This window comes from Crassostrea angulata, chromosome 6 (assembly GCF_025612915.1).
Source record: "Crassostrea angulata isolate pt1a10 chromosome 6, ASM2561291v2, whole genome shotgun sequence".
Classification (NCBI taxonomy): domain Eukaryota; kingdom Metazoa; phylum Mollusca; class Bivalvia; order Ostreida; family Ostreidae; genus Magallana; species Magallana angulata.
In genome coordinates, this window is record NC_069116.1 from 59,370,243 (window position 1) to 59,398,099 (window position 27,857).

Consider the following 27,857-nt stretch of genomic DNA (forward strand, 5'->3'; position numbering starts at 1 on the left):
AACCTTATGCAATCACAAAGGTCACAAAACATTGATTAGTTACACTGTATTATATAGATAAAATTGATAGTCATGCAATTCTAAATTCATTAACAGAGAAAGCTGGCATGAACTCATGAAAAACAGAACTTAATAATAAAAATCTCTTGGAGAAAATCAATAAATCAAAATGTTCCATGCAATAAAAATCCATACTGGAAGATTTATTTAACTTGCTTGTCTTTCTCTCTCTGGAAGAAGTAGAAGGATTCCCCAAGGAGGATGTGACAGGGACGTCGGTCCATGAAGTAGGTCCTCTTGGGTTTCCTTCCACCCACTCCATTAAAGGTGGCCAGTTCTTTCCTGATGGCCGGCCAGTCGACCTGTATGGACGGGTAGTAGGCACTCAGCCACTGCAGGTACTTGGGGGTAGGAAAGGGAATCTTGACCCGCACAATGTCCATCAAGTACGGGTCGTCCATCACACAGTTCTCAATGGGGATGGAGACAGACTTTGACATCTCTGTGATGTGCTCGTTCTCAATCAGGAGATAGTCGATGTACTTGGAGACGAGACCTTTGTGGTCTATAGATCTGACTTCTGCTGGATTGATCTCGGGAGAAATGGCCATGTAGAAGTTGTCCTTGTCCTCTGGCTTACCATACATGTCCTGGGCAGCCACAATATACTCCTCCCTTGGACCGTACACATAGTTTTTAACAACGTTGAAATAATCATGCGGGGACTTGACTTTGGAGGACCGGGTTCTTCTGGGGTTAGTTGGCTCCTGGTACTGACCCACAGATTCCGGGATTTCAACATTTGCTGCAGGGTAGGAATGAGGATCCCCTGGTGGAAAGTTGTTAAATATATGAACAGGGTTTCCTGGTCCAGAGGGCAATATGGCTGCACCATTGTCAGGCATTATGTAGTATTCAGGATGGTTCATCATTTGACCTTGATATGAAAGATGAGGATCTGTCATGGGCATAGGAGGTGTCTCGTAGTGGACTCCCATCCTGGTGGGGGTTGGTATTGTCTGTATGGGCTGCCCAAGTGTATTGGGGAATGTAGGCATGGCCCCGGACCCTGAATTAGGATAACTGCCACCATTGTGTTGTAAGTTCATATTGTTGTCATACATCCGTGGAACTTTTAGAAGGCTGGAGGCGGGAGGCAAGGCATTGCTGGGATAGCTGTTGTAGCTCGGTGGGTGACTTTTCCAGTGGGGCTCAGACTGAACCACCTCTATTGGCAGACCCTCAGAGCTCCACTTCCTTCCGATTTCTGTAGGTGCATGTGGTGGCTCTGGAATCTCCTGTTGACTGGGGACCGATTCTCCACTCAGATCTTGGCCAGTGGGGTCCTCCCGGTACAGTATCTTTGGACTGTCCCTTTCCTTTTCCTGCACACAAGCCTCAGTCTCCTGGCTCAGACAGCCTGGACTTCTCTCTGTTGCTGATGAGACTTCTGCATTGCTTCCATTAGCCAAGCTTGTCATTGACTGAGCAGCAACCAAAGATTCCTCATCTCTGTTACCCAGTCTCTCAGAGTAAACAGATTCCTCATCTCTGTTACCCAGTCTCTCAGAGTAAACAGATTCCTCATCTCTGTTACCCAGTCTCTCAGAGTAAACAGATTCCTCATCTCTGTTACCCAGTCTCTCTGAGTAAACAGTCTTCAAGTTTGGGGAGCGTTTGTTTCTAGATGTTTTTGAAGAAGTTAGGTCATCTGAATCTTTAGAGGGTTCTTCAGGTTTGTCTGCCGAGGTCTTGGTATGATCTAATTTGTCCTAGAAGATCAAATTAATGACATGCTTTAAATTTTTATATTTAGGTGAAGCTTATTACACAAGACATTTGATTTAATAAATGCTATGGAAATCTGTTATCCTTTAATAAAAACATTCTTTTAATCAAATCATCACATAAAACATATTTCTAAGAACTATGTAGAAGCATACAAACAAGAGGTCCTAGGTGTTATGGCTCACCTGTGCAATAATGTCAAAATCTAACATAACTTTGACTCATCTTTGTTTTAACTTGCTTCATTAGAACCACTTTAATAAGAGCTTGGACTTTGGGTAGCTGTGTCAAACAGCAATGTGACCTAGGCCTGTCTATTTCATTATCAACCGTGGCTCTCTGAAATCAACAACATTTGTCTGGCTTTTGAGCTAAGACTGCGCAATCGGTGCATATTTTGCTTGAAACCATGTCATTTTTAACTTGTTTTGACGCAAGAATTAGATACTGTAGACGTATTTTTTTCCACGGGGTCATAATTCCGCGGAATCACAATATCAATTTAATCCGCGGGTAAAAATTTACGCGGATTCTTTGAACGAAAAAATTTAAATAACTATATTAAATATAGTTCTGAGCGATTTTCATTACCTAGAATTTGTCAAACTTTGAACTTAAATTGTAAGAACTGTTCACAGTGAACAGTAATTATCGGTTGTGCACTGGTCGGTAGTCATTAGTTAGCCGTCAAGATGTTACGATGCTGGCTAAAATCGTCTGAAAAACCGTTTAATCTTTATAAACTGCCAATTTATGAGTTCTCATGTCGTTTAAATTATGAGTTGATCAGTTTAATCAATTAAAAATCAGAGCACAAAGGGATCTAAAAATTGCAGTAAAAACACGGTACGGGTCTTGGCGTGTAGTTAATTGGGTAATTGAAAGACAAACCCGCTTTGAGCTATTTGTCGTCTGACACGTGCCGTTATCTCAAGCTTGGAGAAGTTTAAATTTCATGTAAGTAAATTTACAGAAAATTCAAATCGTTAGGAGATTAAATTATTTATTATGTGAATTCTCAATACAAATTTGTTTGACAGTTTGCATAGATAAAAACGATATACATTAGGTACACGTATATGCAAGTGTTCTATAATGTAGTAACTTCCGATTACTAGTATCCTTATTCATATAATGCAATTCCAAAATGCACTTTAAGTACACTGGGAAAAAATTCCGCGGAAAATTTGTGTCCGCGTTCATAGCGTAAATAAATACCACGCGGACAAAATAGCTACGTCCTACTGAAAGTCCAAGGTTTTGTTAAAATGGTTCTATAGTTATAAATAGCATTAATTTAACCATTCTCATCTGAAGACTTTCGTGAAAATTACCATGTTAACCCCAAATTCTCGCCTTTGTCTGAATCAAAGGGTTTATTGTATGATTCAACTTGAAAACTTCTACAGACTTAGCTTGCTATATGTATATCAATTTCAATCTACATTTTCTCAAGTATTTTTTTGTATTGAGTTAAAGCTACTTCTAGGTAAAATTGGAACAACCCTCTCCCCTGTGTGTGGCCACTTTATGATCCTCAGAGATTCAGTAAGAATTGAAAGTTAAACAAACAAGCTTGCTTCTGTATCATTTTTCAAAATCTAAAAAAATTTTTGTTCATAAGCCTGCTCTTATCTTCTATTGAACAATGATTTATTTTTATGGATTTCTATAATAGAGCTTGAACCCTGAAAGTAACTGGGGATCTCCTGGGATTATGATTTGAAAAAAAAAATTGAAAACTATCACAAAAAAGCTCCTATATATGTATGATATAACTGGTGATTTGTTCTTGAAAGATATATTTTTACCTCTCTCTGCCAACCCCTCCATCCCCCTTCAATATCTATCCTTAGGCTAATTACTTTCTTTGGAAGGGATCTAACCTTTTATTTGAACTAAGTTTGAATGCTTTCATCTGACTATAGGTATGTATTTGTATCATGTTTGGTTGGAAATATGCTCAGTGGTTCCAGAGAAGTAGTCAAAAATGTATTTAAAAAAACAATTAGGATGGATTCACAGAGGCTCAACAAAAACAATATTACAGGCTAATTGACAGAAAAAAATCACAAGGTTTAGCTGAGGTGAGCAAATTAATTGAAATCGTTGATAAACATAGACCAATTTGCACTGGATACATAATGTATACTATAGTTTTTAGCTCACCTGAGCCAAAGACTCAAGTGAGCTTTTCTGATCACAATTTGTTGTCTGTCGTCGTTGTAAATTTTTCACATTTTCATCTTCTTCTCAAGAACCACTGGGCAAATTTCAACCAAATTTGGCACAAAGCACCACTAGGTGAAGGGGATTCAAGTTTGTTCAAATGAAGGGCCACGCCCTCTTTAAAGGGGAGATAATTGAGAATTATTGAAAATTTGTTGGTATTTTTCAAAATCTTCTTCTCAAAAACTATTTGGCCTGAAAAGCTTAAACTTGTGTGGAGGCATCCTCAGGTAGTGTAGATTCAAGTTTGTTCAAATCATGGACCCCGGGGGTAGGGAGGGGCCACAAGAGGGGGATCAAGTTTTACATAGGAATATATATATAGAAAATCTTTAAAAATCTTCTTCTCAAAAACTATCAGGCCAGAAAAGCTCTATATTAAAATGGGACATCCTCAGATAGTGTAAATTCAAGTTTGTTCAAATCATGGTCCCCGGGGGTAGGGTGGGGCCACAATGGGGGATCAAGTTTTACATATGAATATATAGAGAAAATCTTTAAAAATCTTCTTCTCAAAAACTATTAGGCCAGAAAAGCTCAAATTAAAATGGGAGCATCCTCAGATAGTGTAGATTCAAGTTTGTTCAAATCATGGTCCACGGGGGTAGGGTGGGGCCACAATGGGGGATCAAGTTTTACATAGGAATATATAGAGAAAATCTTTAAAAATCTTTTTCTCAAAAACTATTAGGCCAGAAAAGCTCAAATTAAAGTGGATGCATCCTCAGGTAGTGTAGATTCAAGTTTGTTCAAATCATAGTCCCTGGTGGTATAGTGGGGCAACAATGGGGGAATGGATTTTTACATAGGAATATATAGAGAAAATCTTTAAAAATCTTCTTCTCAAAAACTGTCAGGCCAGAAAAGCTCAAATTAAAATGGGACATCCTCAGATAGTGTAGATTCAAGTTCGTTCAAATCATGGTCCATGTGGGTAGGGTGGGGCCACAATAAGGGGGGGGGGGTCAATTTTTACATAGGAATTTATAGAGAAAATATTTAAAAATCTTCTTCTCAAAAACTATTCGGCCAGAAAAGCTCAAATTAAAATGGAAACATCCTCAGCTAGTGTAGATTCAAGTTTGTTCAAATCATGGTCCATGTGGGTAGGGTGGGGTCACAATAGGGGGGTCAATTTTTTACATAGGAATTTTTCGAGAAAATCTTTAAAAATCTTCTCAAAAACTATTCGGCCAGAAAAGCTCAAATTAAAATGGAAGCATCCTCAGGTAGTGTAGATTCAATTTTGTTCAAATCATGGTCCCCAGGGGTAGGATGGGGCCACAATAGGGGGAACATGTTTTACATAGTAATATATAGAGAAAATCTTCTTCTCAAAATCTATTAGGTCAGAAAAACTCAAATTAAAATGGAAGCATCCTCAGGTAGTGTAGATTAAATTTTGTTCAAATCATAGTTCCTGGGGTTAGGGTGAGGCCACAATGGGGGGATCAAGTTTTACATAGGAATATATAGAGAAAATCTTTTAAAAAAATTCTTTTAAAAACTATTAGGCCAGAAAAGCTCAAAATCATTAAAAAAAATTTAAAAACTATTAGGCCAGAAAAGCTCAAATTGGCATGTAACCATCCTCAGATAATGTAGATTCAAGTTTGTTCAAATCATAGTCCCTGGGGGTTAAATTTTTATATATAGAGAAAATCTTTAAAAATCTTCTCAAAACTAGGCCAGGAAAGCCCAAATTTGAGTGGAAGCATCCCCAGATCGTATAGAATTAAATTTGTTTCAATAATAGTCCAGGGGTATGGTGAGGCCACAATGGGGGATGAATTTTTACATAGGAATATATAGAGAAAATCTTAAAAAAAAATATTTGGCCAGAAAAGCTTAAATTTGTATAGATGCATCCTCTGGTAGTGTAAATTCAAGTTTGCAAAATCACAGTCCCTAGTGATAGGGCGGGGCCGTGATGGCGGTTTGAATTTTTACATAGGAATATATAGAGAAAATCTTTAAAAATATTCTGGGAAAGTTTTCAGTCCAAAACTCAGTACTTAGTGTGAAAGCACAGGTTATGCAGATTTAAGTTTGATGAAACCATGAATCCATAGAGAAAAGTTGGGCCATGAAATGGGGGGGGGGGTATAGTCCAATCCACACTTTGCAAAAGTTGTTCCCCTTTGCGGGGTCAACCCAAAGGTCAAAAGGGAAAAAAACAACTTTTCCCTTCTTTATGCAACCAAATATTTGGGCGTCCTGTGAAGAAATCTGTTCGAATTTAATTTATTCCTTCGATGTGTGGGTTGCCCCAACATGGGGCAATCAAAATTCACAGCGGAAACGGATTTCTAATGTCAAATGACGAAGTTACAACTTTTCAAACTTCAAAGGCTACTGTGAGAAATATATGGGTTTTTCCCCAAAGATGGCGGCCAAGGGACATAACTTTTGTAAAGTGTGGATTGGTCTATATAGGAATAGAGAAAAATCTTCCTACAGGTAAAACAACAAAAAGGGCTTGGTATTTACCAAAAAAAAGAGGTGAATAAAAATTGGCAGATTTTCAATTTTTTTAGCAAGATCTATTTATATTATATTAAGATATTTTGATACTGTAATGCTTATTTGATCAGAATTAAGGCAATTGTTGCTCAGGTGAGCGATGTGGCCCCTGGGCCTCTTGTTTGATATGATAGTACATTATAATATTGTTGGCAATAAAAAATTGTGATAGTCTACTATTTTTTTTTATAAAGTTTTACTTAATTTGGAAATACCTGTTGTTGCAGAAATTACCTTGATTTCTGCTTCAGTAGCCTTGTACGTCTCATGTTTTATTTCTGAAACAAAGGTATAAAAATTGCAAGTAATTTGATTTTTTCTAAACACAAATTATAGGTACATGTACATGTAGGCCTATCTTTTTTTATAGATACATACAAAAATTTAATTTTTGTTTGTTTGTACCTTCACCGAGATTGTCCTTGTTTTCCGACAGCGATATTTCGTTCCTTCTCTTGGGTCTCTTGGACTTTGGGCCAGACTCCGACTGAGATGGGTTTCGTTTTCTCCTTGTTTCCATCTCCAGCCGTACACCTATTAAACCGTGTAAATTTATAGTCGTACATTGCATGAAAATTACATCGCCACGTGATTGTGTTTATTTCCAACAGAAAAAAAATGATTAATCCTTCTGAGCTATTTGTAGAATTAGTTTCACACAAATCAGCACTGATCTTTTTTGTATGATAAGATATGTTGAAACAATACAAAATAGAATTGAATCGAGTAATATTTACCTCAAAAAATTCTTGAAGCGTCTGCTTGAAATACGAATTGTGGGAAACTTGAGCGGACTTCCGGTGAAGGTAAAAGAAGTTTCGAGCGGCAATATTTTCAATTTTTAAAAATGGGTATGTATCTTTTCTGACACCACATTTAACTTAATGTCTCATGGAATATTAAATGAAATAGAGGATCCACCATTGAATAGATAGATGTCCATGTCAAGGTAAAATCGAGTGTTTTTACTTATAGCAAATGGACAGGCCTGATGCGCTCACATTTCGAATAAACGTTAAAAATGACTCTTTTTATAAGAAGAAAGTTTTTTTGATAAAAACCCCCAAAATGTAAAATGATTCAAATTATAAATCGAATTTAAATTATAAATTACATGTATTATCGGGAGGGGGGGGGGGGGTCTGTGTCGAGGACATGAATAAAATACTGAAAGTCCCAGTGACAGTGTTGTATAAAGAAATGATTTCATGTCTGTTTATGATCATAGGAATATTTGACAACATTACTTTTCCTTTTAAAGCTGAAATGCAAATTAGGATGCATAAAAAGTGAAAAATTAATCCCATGGTCAGGTATCGGCTGTAAAATAAATAGGATCTATTGATTTATTTTTTCACTCTATTCTAAATAGCTCCCGCTAACCACCCCCACCCCACCCCCCACCCCAAAAAAAACACCAAAAGAAAACCCAATTTCATTCATTGTTTATACCGAATAAGTATATAGCATTGCTTACTTCCAGATTGTCTCACCTCACATCTGACCTTTAAAAATAAATACATGGAAAACTGATAATTCTTAAGGAATTTTTTTTTTCCTGGTGAAGCTGAAAACAATCCTGTACGATTTCCCATTTGGTGTTGACTTTCCTTCTGGGTTTTTAAAATCCCATTTTGTATTCAATTGTAAAACCCGATCGGAATTTAAATTCTTTTAGGAAGTTAGTGAAATCCGTTAGGATACATTTTTGAAAATGACCCTGGAGTAATTATTTCTTTATATAATATTTTTATGGAGGTAGATATTTCATCCTACTTTCTTTCTTTTAACTGATTATGTATACTTCAACTATTATGACAACATTTCGGCAAAAAAGTCTATAGTGTGTTTCAAGATTTATATAAACATGCACTTACAGTTTAAATTAGCCCTTGTGATGTGATCTTAACTTTAGAAAAATGGATTTTTTTACGCACATGTATATGGAAAATATAATTTAGGTTCTCTTGCCTATATGAGAATAAAAACATGCATTTCGGTTATCACCGATTTGTAATGATGATAAGAAAATGACAAAAGTTCCTATAAATTTAGATTTTTACTTCGTCCAAAAGTGTATTTGCTCTAATATATATATGCGTGCTTAAGTGGGTTTTTTTTGTCATTATACTACACAATTGGTCTTGTGAATACCTTATTCTGACTTCTATCAAATTTTGTGTTACAGCAGCATTAGGGGAACACTAACCTACAGATGACAATTATTTGGTTGACCAAATTTTTAAAGTTTTATCTCAAAACCTTTAAGTTTAGTATTTTGCAATTTATAAACTATATTAAATCTATTGGTTTGTCCAATGTACAAAGGGAATAAGCAGAGAGAGGCGAGTTGATCGGATTGTACGGAGAGGGGGGCGTGTCCCGGACTAAGCCGATACTCCACAGTCGAATGGAAATAGCCGTATTCCTGGCCAAACTCGTTAAATTTAAATGCATGGATCAACAATCACAATCCACGTACTGAGGATAATTCTATCAGACATGAAACCGACATCATTAATTCTTAATTAGACACACCAAAAGAAGGACCAAGACTTGCTACATTATTGAAAGAAAGGAACCAACATTACAGTCGCTTATTGCAGAGTTTTTCCCGTGTTTTTTAAATTTTTTGTTGTTGTAAAAAATATAATGTGACATCTGTACGTTGGAAAACCGTTTATTTTATTATATGTTAATGACAATGACTTCAGAGGTACAGAAGCCACTGTCGGAGTCTCCGAGACTTCGGGGAGATTTCCCAGAGGAAGAGGAGGAAGAGGAAATAGATGTGGTTGACGGAACAGACTCCATCGTAGGGTCCGCGGAAACTCCAGGTACTAAACACTATATCAAATCTTTCTATTTCAGGAAAAAAGTAACCTGCAAAATTTGCTCTTTTGGGAAAAAAATCCCTTCAATTAATTTAATTTCCTTTGTATAGCAGTTATATTTCCAATATTGTTAATGATATTTTTAGTGAGTACATGTGCCGGTAGTAATTTGTGATACCTTAAATTTTATCGGCCGTAGAATTTTATCATGATTGATTTTTCAAAGTTAAACATTACTACAATCACAAAAACAGTCTGGAAAATACTCCAATTGTTAACTTACATTTTTAATGAATTAAAAAAAAAATATATTTTCTGAATTTTAATGTTTAATAATTATTGGGATTTTAATTTTTGAAAAACTATCTTGAGAAATCGCAATCACATGATGAAAGAAATAATTTTTAAGGATTTTAATAAATTTGATTTTACGATTGACAGAATCTCCAACTGGTGAGGATGAAGAAGATGACGAAAGCGACGAGGTTTCGGCGGCAAAGAAACAGCGCCGGAACCGCACCACTTTTACCTCGGACCAGCTCCGGGAGCTGGAGGCGGTGTTCCAGCACACCCACTATCCGGACTGTACGCTCCGGGAACAGATCGCGGAGAAAGTGGACCTCACGGAGGCCAGAGTACAGGTACGTACCGCAAAACTTACCTGTTGTCCAAGACTGGAAATCTTATCTTTAGTTCAAGTTTTAGATAGGGACGTAAAACTTTGACCGTCCTTTTTGTGATTTTTTACTGTTTTTTTTTTTGTGTTTCTTTTTTAATTCTTGGAATTTATTTCATAGGAATTATTGAAAATAATGTGCTTCCATTCAATCTCTTTTCATTTGATTAAAATATATTTTTAAATAGTTTACGAAAAAATAATAACAATTGTTGCGAGAAGGTAAATGTAATTGTATTTTTTTTTTAAACATTTTTCTACATTTGATTAAACGCATTGGTCTTGAAGTATGTATTTTAAAGACTTAATTTTTAATGTCCAAAATAATTTCTACAAAAACAAAATAGCCTGGCAATTACTTTACATGCTTATAAGATACAACTCGAATTGGCACAGACATTGCTTTCTTTGGTACCTTCGTGCAATTCTTTCGATTCTGTAAATTGTATTGTATACAATGTGACATGAAATCTCCGCAAGGGGGGAAATAAAGATTGAATGAAAGATAATTTTAGATGAATAACTAGACCCAAATTATTGAATATACATGTAGTTGTATTAATGATTTATTTTTTTTAAAAAACACACACACACTAGAAATCAACGGAAAACGGTTTACAAACATTTGTGCGAAAGCTTGTAAAAGGATATAATTTTAAGTTGATTGAAATTATAAATGGTTTAATCCTTGTTCAAAATAAATATAATTCATTGTTTAGGGCAAAATAAAATAAAATTCAGTTCAAAAAATTGTCTATATCACGAAAAGGAAATTTATTTGAATTTCATAATTCCATTCTTCATAACTGATAATTATGTAGAGTAAAAATAAGTAACCACGTGACTTGTATGGCAAATTGAATACGTTATTAAACGTATGCATGGAAACCATTCCCCCACGTGTATGTATTTAAACTGTTCAGTACATTTCCTCCACGCCAGATATGAAATCCTTTGAATGACAAAAGACGATGTTGAATTTTGACCATTTTTAGTCCATCATAAGTTTGCTTTGGGCGACGTCCAGCAATTCTTCCGAAACAGCGGGGGCACGAAGGCTGACAACTGTCCCTCGGACAAATTCATAAGGGGATTGGTTACGGTGCATTGTCTGTTTATCACGCGCTAAATGCTTTTATTCCAAGGAAATAATTCAAATCATTACCGACTCAAGTAAACCCGCCAACACTGTAGCGCGATATTAGAGACTTTGGGAATGGCCTGCTGGGCGGGAGGGATTCCGAATAGGGCCCGGCGTAATTCTAGCTGCCGGGGAGAAGTGATGAGCTAATTAACGCCGGATTAGTGTCTTACTTTATTTGAAAACTGGAGAAATTCAGTGATTTAACACCAAATCTCCTTAAACCCCCACTCCACGTGTATTTAGAGTTTAAAAGGGCCATTATCAATCTGATTTCATTAGAATACAATATACAAAACACGTCAACAACTTTTTCAAAGTAAACATTTTAAGAAATAAATATTCCAGTTATGCGTTGGAATGGGGATTATACTGATACAGGGAGATCACTTGTGTAATGTTTGGGGGGACTTAGAGTTTATCTTATGAAGATAACCAGCGCCAATTTGTCATCGCACTCGGATTAAAATGGCTAAAATAGACCCTAGTACTAACACTTACTTTGATGTAGAAAATTGTTATTTTTATCAATATATAGTAAAAACATAATATTTATGTCAGTATTAAAACTAATGCTACGCACGCTTTCAAGTAATTTGTAAATACGGTCACAAAAAGGATTCGAACACACTTTTTAATGCTAGAACTTTTTAGGCGGGAAAGTGTTAAAAACAATAAAAGCACATACATGTTGGTTTTTTCCAAATCTTGTTTTGCGATCTTAATTTTCCAAATTTCAGTTTATTTGTTATGTTTACAAGTCCAGCGAATTGTTTTTACAATGTGTAACGGGCCTCTTTATAATCATTGAATTTTACCTTCCTATTGAAGTCCCCCCCCCCCCCAAAAAAAAATTATATGAAAACCGTTAAGTGTATTAAGATGTTTTACAGACGATTTTCTGTATGCAAATCTTACTTAACTTTTCAAAACTCTACAAATCTCAGTGTCCGGATTAGGAGGTTCATAAATTGATCCCATTTTAGGTATATTGCACGTGCCTTATTAATGCATAAAACTTTTGTGTATCAGCTAATTTTGAACCTTTTCTAGTTGAATTGGATTTAATAAAATCCTCCGTACGTTTTAACAAGATAAAGCCCGTTAAAACATCTCATTACAATCTTGATGAGGTGCCAGTGTTTTAGGGTAGAGTCGATTAGCGTAACGAGATTCATTTAAGATTACGTCCCGGTGGAAAGGAACCACCAAGGACGGAGGGATTGAATTATAGATCTGCCCTCAAACATTTGATTTTGGGGATTAGTTATATATAAAATGATCCTGATTTTAATTCATCAAATTACTACAGTAATGAAAAGTTTAATCACACTAATTGGAGTGTATTAGAAGTTTTCTTTAGCTAGCTCTGAGATCATCGCTGATCTCTGGCAAATCCTAATCCATTTTCTAGCTTAATCTATCTTAAGGAAATATTGGACTTTAGAATACAAGTATTTCTATTCATTTCTGCACAAACTCTGACGATTAGTCACACGGATATGCGGTTTAAGAATCCGATTAAGATTATAAACTCCAATCTCAAAATTAAAACATAAACTTAGTAAAAGTTTATCAACTAATCCCGCAGTAATTGGCGAAATATCATTCCAATAAAAGATTGGCCAACATTTGACATATGAACTGCAGCTGATTAAGAAGATTAATCGGCGAGAGTTGACGCTTTTAATCGGTTGTACAGAATAAAAAAGTCTGTTGACTTAATCCCCTAAACACCACGGCACGTTTCCTAATCCCTGGATATACCGCCACTAGATAGATGTTGCACAATACACAGTGCGCACTATCCTCTTATTGCTGGTAATCCCTTACGTCCATCACCAAGATCATCAAACAGTTTTGTATAATAAGTCCAAACAAGTTTGTTTATACCTTAATTTCAGTCAAAAGTTTAGCGTGGCGTCTAGGGCACCATAGAATGGGGAACAATGAATTATCTAAATAATGTATCGGATAAAAACTTAAAGAGAAAGAGGGGGGGGGGGGGGGGGACTATATACATGATTTAGAAAAAAAACCCTCAAAAAACTGAAACAGAAAAAACTCAAGAACATATGATATTAGCCAAATTCAACACTTATTGTGAAAATTCAACTAACTAAACTTACTTAGTAAAAATACCCCCAAGAAGATCGTAAAAGCTACATATATAACTGAATTTTGGCGCAAAATAATTAGTTGCTTATTTTTAAAAAAAACCTAAAAAAAATATAATTCAATCTTAAACATAATTATTGTGCAAAACAGTTAATCATACAAAAATTCTTTAAAGATTTGTTTAGATGATAAAGGCTCCAATTTTATAATTGATATACTTATATGCTTTTATTTCATCATGACATCTATTCTTTAAAAAGTGTTTCTCAAAAGTTCAACTGTTGCTTTTTTTCAAAGATTAGTTGCAACATGAATAATCGCGATCTGTGACTACTTCTTATGTTCATGTCATGTTGTAAATTTTGAATTTACTGGGTGGGTGTAAATACAAAATTTACAACATGACAACTATGTTGTAAATTTTGTATTTACACCCACCCAGTAAATTCAAAATTTACAACATGACATTCAGATAAGAAAAAACTTAAATAGTTTGTCTCTCTTTCACTTTCAGGTTTGGTTCCAGAACAGAAGAGCAAAATGGCGGAAGCAAGAGAAGAACATCGTCCGGATGTTTGACGTGTTCCGCCACCGCATCGAGCCATTTCCCATCATGCCTCACCCCCTGTCCTACAGTCCTTCCGCCTTCTCGTCCGTCCGTCCATCCCTGTTTCCATGGTTACCCCGATTTCCAATCAGCATTCCTCCGATGTTCCCGATGCCTCCTCTTTTACCGGACATGAGACCATCGTACAAAAGTAAATAACACAAATTAATTGTAAAAGCTAATTACTTTTAATTATATTCATCTGCATTTAACATCCTTACAATGTCAAATTTAGAATGATTTTTATCATTTACGATAGCTTCTTCATTCTAGAATTCAGTACTTCATGTCATGCTCTTCCTATACTATTTCACGGCCTTCTCTATCTTTCCCAGGCGAGGCAGCCATTGGACAGCTTGGTAAACACGCAAGCGAGTCAATGAAGTACTACGACTCGTACGCAAGAGACTACCTACAGAGATTCACGTCCGAGAGTCGGGACAGGTACGAGAGGGAGGTCAAAGGTCGAGTCAGGTCAAGGTCACCGAGCCCCACGCGGCCGCCCCCGCCTTAGCGTGCGCCGCCCTCCATATGGATTGGAACGTTGGCAGAACTACACAATGACCGCTGTGTTCGTCATTCATTGCTTCATCTGTCCACCTGTATCACACACGTGCTTACATTTACCACACCTGTGTGTTTACCTGAACATATCTGTGGGACCATTGGTTTTTGCGCATGTTGAAGATATTCATTTTAGTACAGTTGTACATGTACTGGGATGTGCGAGTTTATATGACTGTACATACATCTGCTTGCATTGTCCATTTTAAAGCGTGCATGTGAATACTTTGTGATTTGTCTTCATATTTCAAGAAAAGTTTTCCTGTACAAATGTTCATATTTTTCCAAACCGTCACCTATCGTCAAGGGTCTTATATATACTGGTACATGTTTCGTTTGAAGCGATACATTTGTGTTTTATATTATGTAAAAATGTACGAAGAACAAATATTAAAATATTAAGATTTTTAAACTTTTACTTGTACTATATTTTGTGATTGGGGTGAACTGGTTTTATGTAACGAACGTGAAAGACTTCACAGAGTAGAGAATTAACTTATGAACTAGACGTGGAACTAGATGAGGGTCGTAGGTGAGTCTACGGGACACCCCCACCCTCCCAGCCATAAATTTAAACTTCTTTACTTCAAGTATATAGTAAAGATACCGAAAATAGGCCTTGAAATCCAACACCTTTCATAGTTTTGGGAAAATAATCCGTTCGAACTCTCTGGAAAAAAATTCTATATTCAAATAAATTTTTTAATGCAGAATCTACAACTAGTTAGTGTTTATGACATGACCCTAAACGGTAAATTACTCATTGAAATATATAATTAGAAAAAAATGTTATCAGGGAGATGAAAATAAACGAATCGAACACTTGCCTAGCAGAGATAGCTTAGTTCATACGTATACTTCCACTTCAAGTTCTTTCCTACCCTACCCCCCCCCCCCTCTACTTTTTTCCGCAAAAAATACATATAGAAAATTGAATGATGATGGAGGGACCCCCAACCCTTTAGAGAGCAAATAAAGAAATGAAGTTGAAAATAATGAAATTAACATTGAAATTGAAGTTTAAGATACTACTTACTAGTACCAGTATCCCCCCGGATTGTGATTTTCAAGATTGCTGGGTTTTCTTTTCTTATATATTTAAATTCTTCTTTTAAAGAACTACATTGATTCAATTTGGGAAGTTGTTATTTAAGCATTCTAAAATAGTGTAGGTTCTAAATTGATATAACCGTTACCCCAAGACCAGTACTGGTGACCCAAGAGGGGTTCAAGGTTCAACATAGAAACATAATTATATGGAAAAATCTGTTTAAAAATCTTTTAAAATGTGTGAGATTACTAGGATTACAATGATTTTCAGATGCTGAAGATTCAGAATTGTTAATTGTTTATATTCATGTAACAATTTTGTAATCTTTAAGATCTTCGTTGATGGCTAGGATACGATTGGTCAGTCACTAGTTATGCACTTTGGATTTTATTAAGATATGATTTAAAAAAAAAAATATGCATATTTTTATTATTGTGTAAAGTATTTTGAATATATGAGAATTTTATGATATATTTAAAGAGATCCATATTTTTATTAATTAGATTCAGAAATAGAATGATACAAGTTTAGGTGAGCGATGTGGCCTGTGGGCCTCATGCCCCATCCTTTACTTTTCCTTAGTAACACACATTATAGGTAGTGGTATATATTTTATGCGAAAAACATATAATGTCAGGTGCATGCGCGTGTAATCTACGTGTTATCAACAATTTTTACAACATAAACCATGTCCACATTTACTAGTAGTTCAATTTTTGCACGATTCGCCCATTTGAAAAGTATAGAGTTTTATCAAATAATAATATACAAACATGAATGGTTCGTAAAGTCAAAGCATGCATGATTTACAGAATTTTACAATTAAATTACATGTATTTTATTGTTAAAGGTACAGTTAATTTAATATAAATACATTTTAATGAATAATTTAAAACTTTATATAATCTTATAACCCAATGCAAAACATTCTTGTAAAAATTCACACAACCCTCGGGCATATAGCACATTAACAGGATTTAAAAAAATAAAGATGTTGATTTTTCTTCAATATTAATATTTTGTTTGTAAAAATTATTTGTTTTTCCTGCACAGTAATTTTTTTTTGTCATTAATATTAAAATAGCGCAACTCAATTAAACAATAGCTAGATTACATTTACTCCAATATCAATATGATTAATCTGTATGTTATTGTATCAATTAAGTTTTCCTTTGAAATAAAATAAAATTCAGTGCCTTTGAAATAAAATAAAATTCAGTGCACAGATTGAAGTACTTTGCGTACAAGGCCAAAGCGCCATCTCGTGGTATAAATAAGTCTTATGACAAGTCATGTGATCAAAACATGGCCGGTGTCAGGTATGATTTGTTTATGTTCTGATTGCTTAGGGTGTTTTGTGAAAAGAAGAAAAGGAGATGCCTTATATGAATTTAAAGCATTGATATTTTCAAATAATTCCATTAAATTCTTGTTACTTTGCGTGAACAATATGCGATTCGGTAAGAACAATAGCTAGCATACATGTACTGAACATCTCTGACGATGCAGACATGGGTTATCTACACGTATGTCCTGCATATTGGAAATAAAGTTGGTAGCTTATGATAAAAAGCTTGTGAAAAAACAACATTCTGTACTGTTTACATCACTTGAATGTCGTTTCCAAGGCATCCACTGTTAAGTTCATGACAGTCTCTCTCTCTCTCTCTCTCTCTCTCTCTCTCTCTCTCTCTCTCTCTCAGCTGATCACCGAAATCAGCCCGACGTCTATCTAAATATCATACGTAAAGAGCAGTGAGCAAAAATTAAAGATATATTAAATAACTCAGTAATGCAAATTCTATAATAATTAGATTATCATTTTATTCATTCTTTCTCTCTCATTCTCTCATGAATGACATTGATACATTTTCTTCTAATTTTCTATACATATACCGTGATATAACAAGCAAAAATAATTTAGATTTTAATACTGCTCTTGTTCTTTTAATTGTTATGTCTGAGACCAAGAAATTATTTATAACTGGAGTTCTGAACAGCATCATTTTCTGTTGATTTATTTCCGTCATAACAACTTTATATTTTGCAGAAAAAATGGTGTTGGAATTTTCTTTATATATGACCACACCATGCTACAGAAGGAAGAAGACGACTTGAAGGACGCAATTCTCTACTTCTATCCACCATTTGTCAGTTCTAAGTTCTTCTAAATCAATCATGCTTTGAAGTTGTATTAATTTCAATCTAATCATAAAATGTGTGTAAATATAAATCTTTTGTTTAAAAAAAGGTGGAGGAAAACGACCAATGTGCCATGTGTGGTCAGTTAATGGGGATGTCGGAGTATCTGTCCTCCACTCTCAGCCAATCGCCACCCTGTATCTTCTCCCTAAAAAATGGAAAGTACTGTCTGAAAAGGATAGGTGACTACAGTATGGTGAGTGAAGTCTGATAATTCCAGGCAAATATTTTATCAGTGGTTGTATAGAAGGTAAAAATAGTAAAATATTTGGATACAAAATGACTTAATGAGCGTTATTTTGCAGGGACTTGAAGGAAATGCGGGAGACTCCAATGAACAATTAAAAAGGCAGCTGGATTTTTTGTACAATTCCTTTGTCATGTATTGTGGTAGCATCATGAATATCAGAAATGTTAGTTTAAAATTCTCATATCAGTATGATTAATTTTGATTTGAATATCACTTGATGATTTGAAATTGGTTGTGATTGGTTTTTCAAATACTAAGAAATACAATTTTTTTCTTCAGCAATATGCTGGAGATCACCAGGGATTTTTACGAGAACTTCGAGGTATCTGGGACATACTGTATCCATGTGGCTCTTGGCATGACAGCTTTCTCACTCAAGCATTCCAAATACAACCTACTCTAAACATTCCAAAGGCAAGTTTTCTCATCAGTTGATCTAAATCATGCTTTATGAGATCAGAAGTTATGCCCCTTAACAAAAACTTGTGAACAATTTTCCAGGGTAAAGGGGAGGTCTTTCTACAAGCGTCCAACATTTTACAGTCCAGCCAGAGGCGACCGGGGGTTCTAGTGGGACTGATCATGTATAAAAACAGGTAGGTGGAGGTGTGAAGCCAAGAATATGGCCTTTTTTTTAGCCCGTGAACTAGCTTTTGTTTAATTGCTGGCTCAATATATATAAAGTCTCAGGCCCAATTATTTTTCGAAGTTGAACTTTACTATATGTACATACAGGTTCATGCTTTTAATAATGAGATTATCATTTATACATTGAACTATCCATTCCAGGTATCATGTCTTTCATTTTCAGAGTTTTGTGTACTCAAGCATCACCTCAGCTCAGCAGAAAACTTATCCTTGTTACACCACAGGTATGATTGCGCTATATCTAAGCTTGGGAAAAAAATAAGTACTTTTCTCCCTTTACATAATTTTTTGGTAACATAGAAAGGCCTCTCATACACCAAGACACAATCAGTGCTTGCCAAGGGAGAGAATCCACCCCATTCATTTCTGAATTCTTTTTTGTTAATGTTCAGGTCATATGAATTAATACCCATATCTGTTTTCTTTTTGCAGCTTCCTTGCTTATCAGTTGACATAGGTAACTAATTAACCTTTCTAAAAGATTTTCTTAAACAACAAAATCTATTGATAAAACATGAATTTTGGATCAGGTGTGCATGTAGTTTTCAAAGTTGGGTTGCAGATTCCAATACTGGTATCTAGTGAAACAACCTAATCTATTGATTGGATAATATTTGAGTTTGGAGTTAAGTGTATTAGTGTGTATGCAGTTTCAAAGTTTTGACCTCATTTACAGGGGCAGATCTTCCAGTTGGAATCAGACTGGTAACCATTTACCTGAGTAATGAGGAATACTCTACGCTAGGAGTCAAGCGGTACACTGGAAACAAGCACTGTAAAACCTCCAAATTTGTTTGGATGACACATGGTTCTGAAAATCATGCCTCCACCACAGCTCAAAGCAGGGGAGATAACGCAAAACGTAAGGAAATGGAGATCATACATGAGAAAACAGAATCAGCGTCAGTAGGAGAGAAGGACAAAGGTTATCTTTCTGATGCATCTGTGGAGTCAAGGAAAGGTAGGAATAATGTGAGAAGGAGTAGTAATTTGTGGACACCCGCTGACCACCCTACACAAATCACGCAGGGGTTCGAATCTCTACCGCAGCAGCAAAGTGTGGAGGGTAATACAGACCAGGATGTGTCCATTAGTGATCTCGAAAACGACAATCCTAGCCAACTAAGACGGAGGGGGGAAAGAAGTGTAGAACCAAAGAGGGATCGAGTAATGAATGAAAATAATGTTAATTCTAGCAAATTATCTTGTGAAAGTGTAAATACAAAGTGTGTGACACGAAACAGTGTGAGTTCTGAGGTGTCTGTGTTGTCTTATGTCCCCCAGACGCTCCACTCTAAGGAGATGAATGATGTACAGGAGAGCAAGCAAATGGGCAACACTGAGAATAGTTCCAACATTGAAATAAAAATAGAGGAAACTGTTGAAGAAAATGCTGAGAATTTAGAAGGAAACCCTCCAGATGTGACGTTGATACATTCCAGGGAGGGCCTGTCTCTGCCAAGGACTCCTGAGATTTTGTCGGACATCGAAACTGTGGACACCGGACTCTCCGGCTCAGAATCTCCTGAGACCCAAACAGCTGTAGGATCAAACACATCATCTGCAGACCAACTGAAAGAGAGGTTAGACTTCCCAGTGGGTGTGTCCTCGGGCGTGGGGATGTCTGGGGATGAAATGAGTGACTTTACGGAGGAGTGTGTTCCGCCAAGCTCAGTGAACAGCAGTATTCGGAGCTCCAAATACTCATCCTTCAAGTCGAGTAAGTTTGACTCGCTGACCAGCGAGAGCACGGTACAGGAAGAGGACATGTGGTACCCGGAAATGGACGACCTTCAGGACGCCATTCTGTATGTTCAAGGTCACTCAGAGATCTCACTTCTTCTGTTGATGGAAAGTTCAAGTGTTCCTGACCAAAAAACAATTCAGAGTTTGGTAAGAATATACATGTATCAATAATTTTATTTCAAGAAATTCTTGTGTGAATATGGAATTACTGGTATTATATATTTAAAATTATGCATGTTTTGACTAAAAGCTTTGCCTTTACTCAGATTTTCTTAATAATTGGTATGCCTGTACATGTATTGATATAGATGTACAGTATACATTTTTCATGAGGCATTTTATAAAGTATCTTTGATATATTAACAGTGGAAAAATGCCCTTCCACAATTGGCTGATTTAGACAGTTCCTTGAGAGATATCCTTGATGAAGATCCAGTTGAGGTAAGTACATGTTATGTATATCATGAGTCAATAAACTCACACCATTTAGTGTACATTATCAATTCTTTTTTCAGTGATTGTTAGCATGTATAATTATAATTAATATCTTCCAGTATCAAAGTGTTAAGATATTGTAATAAGTGTCACAGGATAGGAGAAATAATGACTGACCAGACCAGGATAAGAACCCGGGCTCCCTGAATCTCTAGCCGGTGCTCTACCTACTGAGCTATCTGGCGCCAGTATTTGAACCGGTCTGACTGTCACATAAAAAAATAGCAAAGTTCTTTCACTGTTTTGTGCATTGGTGTTAATCTGACAAGTAGTTAGATGATTGTTAAAAGTGGGGCCTGGATCAGTACACTGCCTTTATTTACCTGTTCATTTATAAGCATGGTTCTTTATCAGTATAACAGTTTGTAATATGCATGTACTTATTCACCCGTTTATTTAGCAGAGTTCGTTGAGTGCATCTTCATACCTAAAGTATGACAACTTCTTTAACAGTCTCTCAGGTAATTATCCCTGCATCAGTAGGTTTCTATACTTTGAGTAAATTAAGTTTAAAAAACTAAAATTGAATCATCAGTATGAATGGTATGTTAAACATGACAGAGTAAGGAAGACAACTCTTGTCTTTTACAATTCTGTTGAAATGTCTGTTGACATTAAGGCTTTATGATCGGGACTTTTCAGGGAATGTTTTGAGTCCAGTGACCAGTGAGGAAGAGAACTTCCAGAAGCTGGCCAGCTCCATCCATCGGTCGTTCCAAGAGAACCCCAACATCACTGATGTCCTGTTCCAGTAAGTCTGCCATTAACATGATTAATACACGGTCAGAAAATATTCTATGTACATTCTGTGTACTCAGTGAAAATGCATATCGTAAATCTGAAATTTTTTTACATCAATCAATTTTTGCGAATCTGAGTCATAAAGCTATAGATTAATTTTTACATTTTAAATTTTTGTAAATTTTCATCAGTGTTAAAAATAAAAGGCACTCAAATATTAAATGTCATACATATTGACATGTGCAATGTTAGTTAACCTTCTGATATTGTACCGGTATATTACTGCCACCTCTAGAAATACTGCAATTAGAAAATCAATTCTTAAGGCATGATTTATGGCCAGATTTTCATTTTAACCAACAAGCCTAACAAGTGGTGAGAATACCGGTACTTTTGTGAAAAAATTTGCATCCATTTCAAGATGGTAGCAATAACTTTCATATCAGTCCCAACTTTTTACTTACAATCTTAACTTAAAAAAAAAACTTACTCTGTTTTAATCAGTTGATATAGAAATAAACATCTAGAAAAATAAAACATTTAGTAAATAACCTGTGAAGTTTCCGAGCAATGGAATTGTCATTCTCTGTGTTTAAAAGTACTGCTCTCTCTTTTTTTTAGAAAAAAATTTAAGATAGATATAATGCTGCCAGTCAATCGAAGATATTTTTAGTGAAGCCCTTCTCCACACGGGGGTTATAAGGGTGATAATCTGGTTATATAAAAAGGTTTTTTTGAATGACTACTATTTATGGATATATATTCATATAGTATATAGGAGTAGAGACCAGCCGTTGGCAAAATTTTTTTTACATTTTTTACTGTTGATTAATTTTTAGGGGAAAAAATTGAGAATGCATAGAACGTGCAAATTTGCTAAATAATTATCAACCGTAAAATCCAGAATTATGGTATAAAGATGGTATAAAGACATTTAAATGTATCAGTATTTTGTATGAATTATACTTTGCTCTGCTTAATCAGATTCTACAAGAGACAAGATGTTATCTATCTTTATTTTGAATATATATAACAGTCAGAGGGATTAATCTTTCCTTGTTTTCTTAAAGTATACTTGCAGTATTGGTTGCTTTTGTCTGTTTTCTGTTTGTTGTGTTTTATGAGGAATATAAAAACATGACTTACCAGTCTGTCCTTACCATGTGAAGATGGAGGAAGGAGGGGCAAGGAGTATTGATGCTTGATTTCAAATTTTTAACTCAGAATTGATTTTTAGGTCACAAACAGCCTACTGCCTGGGTCACAAGAATGACAGTGAGGAAATCTTTGTCATGTCTCAGGACGTCGACTCCAGGGGACTCAAGCCGAGCACCCCAAACTCAGCTGACCTGAGCCTGATGTCGAGTCTGACCAAGAGTAACGAAGTCATGCTATGATAGCACCTTCTCATCTCTTCCATTTTAAAATCAGGATTAATTAAGGCTAAGCTGAGGTCGTAATTGGTTTTATGATAGGTGACAACTTTCCGTTTTAACCTTGCTATAAACATGCAATATTTTTTATGTGCTGTTTATTATATATTTATTCAGTGTTACAGTGTTATATAAATTTGCAAGAGGGGCATAATAGTTAAACATATCACCTTTCTCTTAAAATTCCATTTTCTATTTGATCAATATGAAGTCAATACATGTATATGGACATGTTAGAGATTTGGATATATCCTGTTTTGTATGTATACCACCTTGTCTATTTATTTGTTGAAACTGTTAAATGGAGCTATGAGTTTTACTTTTATCTGTGTGTACATGTATGTATTTAAAGTGTCATTATTTATTGTCATGCATATTTGTGCCAAACTTTGCTATAGATGGTGCTAAGTTGTTGAAAATGTTGGTATGTGATAGTATAAATATTGATACAAGTGTCAAAAAAAAGTTGCTCCTTTTTGCTTTCATACAGATGTACAGTACATAGAATCGACCACCTTGTCGCAGCCAGTAATAAGTACAAATATATCAGTCCAGGCCTTACCAGTCTACAGTACAGTATCCATATAGGGCATTCTGATTAGTCGACTGGGTGTACCTTTACCTGTTAACAAGGCCAGGTTTAATGTTTAATTGTAACAAACATATTGGGGATTTTCCACTTAGAGTTATCTGCCCCTTAACTGGTGAGGTAATTATTTTGGTTTTTATTGTTGGAAATCATAATTTCACATTTTCTAGGTAATGTTTAATATGCATATTTTGAGATTTCTTCTTCTGAAAAAAAACATGCTGTAATCAAAATATTCTGATGGAAAATTGCATTTTTCCCGCAGTTTTTAAATAATACCTGTATTCAATTTGAATTCATTATTATATGTGTATATGTGTACATGTATATTCTTTATTTATTTTTTTTTCATGCAAAGAGGGCCAAACTGAATGTTTAAAATTTATAAATTGTTTGAGTGAGCTTTATTTATAAACAGAATGCTATGAAAATATGCATCATTTTGTTCATTATATAAGGTACTTATTTAACCAGGCTTTTTGTTGTTGTTGTTTTTTTTTTGTAATAAGAAATCTACAAATGGACTGCTGAATAAATTAAAATATATGTTTAGAGGCCGTGGCCGTTTGGGAGGGGGGGGGGGGGCGATAAAAGAAAATTCAAATTTCTTGCACTAAAGTTGAAGTGTACTTTACATGTACACTGCATTTGTACGAGGGTTGATCCAAAAGTAATGTCACAGATGCGATAAAATCGTAAAAAATCGACGTAAAGTGACAAAAATCCGTACCGTGAGATATCCACCTACTTAAATTCAAATCTGAAAATTTTTATGCATTATGATAAATTTTCATGAAGATATAATATTTTGTAGAGTGTGAGGTAAGAAAAGTCGCCGCACGCTAGCGACGTCATTTCTAGATCTTTGGCGTTCTGGTAGAATTTCGTAATGTAGTACTCTATAAAAATTGGCAGCGATGCCCTATTTTACAATTTTTATCATTTTTTTCTTCATAAAATAACAAATTACTCTTTTTTGTAATCAATGGATTAGTATATTGGATTATCTAATGTGCGATCAGTTTGTCGGGGTTTCTTCAAGGAGTCATGAACATAGCTTTATAATACATCTCATTATGTACGAACCTAGCTTTAACTTTCCTTCAGAGCCTTTGTCCTCAGTCTATCTAATTTATTTATAAACATGACATATACTTTTATCAGATATTTGAACCACGTTAGGGGTGCCCTGTTCACACGCTCTTAATTTTAGGTTGGTATATCTTTTCCAGTACATTTTCTGTCCATCGAAGCAAAAAATGCATCGTATCACTATTCACAGTCTTTTTATTCGTTGATAAAGAGACAAAAGGCATTATGTAGATATCCAAAATGGACGGTAACGTTCCCTAATTTTTTTCAAAAACAGAAAAAAGTCTATGTTATATCTGTTTCAAAATATTGTGTTGTTTGGGGCTCTTTTTAAATTTTGAAGCATGTAATTTATTCGTTAATACACACCTTAAAAAAGACACGAATTCATGATGCGGCGATGTCACGTATATATCATGCTATAAACGTCAATATCTTGATTAGTGTTCAATGAAATTGAATCAAAATTTTAATTCGAATTAGTCATTTTGATGCATCATTTTATACAAACAGCGCAAGTGAGAAGCGCGGTGCATAGTGTGACATTACTCTTGGATCAACCCTTGCTTAGGCGTCGGAACCGGGGGGGCTAGGGGGGGGCTTAGCCCCCCCACTTTTTTTGCAAAGTTATACCTAACCATTAGAAACATAGCATGATAGAGGGCTGAGCCCCCCCACTTTTTCTGGCAGGAAAGATTATTGTTCCTAAATTTACCTTGAAAGATTGAGAAGTTAGATTGAGAAGCACACTACTACCCCCCCCCCCCCCCCCCCCCCCCCCCCCCCCACGGATTAGGAATTTCATGATTTTGGGAAAAAGAAAATTTGGGTAAGTAATTTTTTTTTATTTTTTTTTGGAAGTATATGTATGGTACTCCCCCCCCCCCCCCCCCCCCCCACGGATTAGGATTTCCATGATTTTGGGAATTACTTTTTTCTCAATATTTCTGAGGATTAGTCTAGCCCCCCCACTTTCAATTTGCTTCCGACGCCTATGCCTTGTACAGTGTATTTACTTTGAAAATAAACGATACATTTCTCTGTGTTCCATCATTTATATACAATTATGATGGATTATGTCCTTTGACTAAAAATCAGATGAACAAACCTAGAAATCGTTTATGTCTAAGTAAGAAGTATTTTAATCTCAGCGAGATTCGTCGAGACTGAAAATTTTTGACGGACGTCTCTTCCGAAGAGAAATCCGTGAAAAATTTTCAGTCTCGACGAATCTCACTGAGATTAGAGATATTTGTCTTTAAAAGGCTCGCTTGAAATCTTACAAAAATAACTTAGGTTTTTCGACCATTGTTGGAAACTGCCAGAGTCTGATGTCACACGGAACTTACCCCATACATGATGTCCGACAGTAGAGTAAACCACCCACAACTGAATACACAAGTGTGACTTTCAGTATAAATGTAATTGTTTGGATAAGACTTTGATTATATCCCCAGGTCCTGTCGTCGCCTACTTTTTTTTAAGTCAATACAGTAAAACACGCTTTTAGCGAACACGCGTGTAATGAATTGACGCTTACAGTGAAGGGATTTTCATTTTCGGTGACATTTTTAATGCGATATTTTTTGTAGTACTGCATGTATACAACATTGCTGACAGGAATATATATATATATTTACATTTTCCAGTGTCTTCGCCTGTGATAACACTACGTATCGATTTTGTACTATATAACCCATAATACAAATGACGCCAAATCGAGGCGCCAGCGGGGTTTGCTTATCTATCATTTAAATATATAATGGTATGATTGCTTAAAATTATATAAATATAAGTAATAAGGAATCATTCTTTGAATATTATGAGATGATAATTTCGGTCGGGGTGTGATCAAATCTATCATAAAGCCCTTCGGGCTTTATTGGATTTGATCACGCCCCGACCGAAATTATCACCTCACAATACTCAAAGAATGATTCCTTATTCCTTATATACTAGCAGTAGTAAACGTAATGTTACTGACACTAGTTACGTATCAGTATGGAGATAAATGTACAAACACATTTCTTACACAAGTTAAAATGTATTATTACTCAGGAGGGTATGTAGCATTATTGATGAGAATAATAATTTGTGGTTTTAGAATCATTTAAATTCAGATGAGCAGCTATTAAACTCTATTCATGCATCCTTTGCATCCTGAAATACATTACCCTGTAACTAAGGTCTGAGTATGCACATGGAGTGAATTCTTTGAATCAAAAGATGCATTGTGGCATTTAAATTTTGAATGAGATCTTTAGATCACTACACACTATAATTATGAACACTGTAACATGCAGTTGGCCATCACGGGGCGTTCATTGAGGCCTCCAATGGTCTTCGTAATACAGTAATAAAGTGCGAAAAAGGGCGATTTGTAACGATTACATGAATGTGAGAATCTGATTGAGTTGATGTAGTTGGAATATTAGAACACGATTTCTTGTGATCATATTCAGACACTGAGTAGATGTAGATATTAGGTACAAACTTCGCGTACCAGTCATTTTAATGGTACAAGTAGATTTTGTCAACTCCATGTAACTGTATCGATCTATCAGCTCTTCCTTATATTAATTGTTACAACAAAGCTAGTGGTGGTTCTTTGTTGACATAGATTTCCGATATTGTACCTATATAAACCTAGCTTACCCTGCTTTGTTTTCAACTTCAATAAAAAAAAATGTCATTCAAATGATAAATATCAAGATTTGCCTTTTTCTGGTTCAAAAAAAAATAATCAATATATTGAAAGAAACGCAGAAAATCGAGGTATATAAATTCTCATACTTAAGGTAGGATGTAGTGGCGTTTATTATTTATAGGTGAAACCCCCAGCATACATTTGGAGTTTAAAATTAAACTGCCTTCGGATTAAAAGATTCCGACAACTGTCTTGTACAGAGTAATAAACTGTAACACTTTTATATAAATGACCGTCAAAAGACTTAGCCTTCCGATCAATGGTCCCGTGCAGCTTGTTCAATGCCAAAGGTATAGTTAGAATGTAATTATATGAAGGAGTTAAAAGATGCTAAACATACGTATCTTACTGTAGGGTAGCTAATATGCATGATATGTAAATATGACTACCATATTTCTAATGCAACTAATATAGTTAAAAGAA

At 35.3% G+C, this 27,857-nt stretch overlaps 2 protein-coding genes across 2 annotated transcripts; one reads left to right on the forward strand and one right to left on the reverse strand.

Moving 5' to 3' along the window:
* Positions 1–91: 91 nt before the first annotated feature.
* On the reverse strand, positions 92–7,331 carry LOC128190051 (uncharacterized). Its single transcript, XM_052861951.1, has 4 exons — positions 7,278–7,331; positions 6,946–7,074; positions 6,775–6,818; positions 92–1,772 (listed from the first exon to the last, which is right to left on the reverse strand). Exons 2-4 carry the CDS (start codon positions 7,058–7,060, stop codon positions 204–206), a joined length of 1,728 nt encoding a protein of 575 aa, XP_052717911.1. The 5' UTR covers positions 7,061–7,074; positions 7,278–7,331; the 3' UTR covers positions 92–203.
* A 1,580-nt stretch (positions 7,332–8,911) lies between these two features.
* On the forward strand, positions 8,912–24,103 carry LOC128189380 (uncharacterized). Its single transcript, XM_052860975.1, has 17 exons — positions 8,912–9,377; positions 9,816–10,015; positions 13,824–14,067; positions 14,252–14,390; positions 16,758–16,850; positions 17,582–17,681; positions 17,783–17,929; positions 18,039–18,146; positions 18,263–18,397; positions 18,485–18,579; positions 18,795–18,855; positions 19,064–19,088; positions 19,308–20,524; positions 20,744–20,818; positions 21,276–21,333; positions 21,515–21,623; positions 22,851–24,103. Exons 1-17 carry the CDS (start codon positions 9,233–9,235, stop codon positions 23,008–23,010), a joined length of 3,111 nt encoding a protein of 1,036 aa, XP_052716935.1. The 5' UTR covers positions 8,912–9,232; the 3' UTR covers positions 23,011–24,103.
* Positions 24,104–27,857: the final 3,754 nt, after the last annotated feature.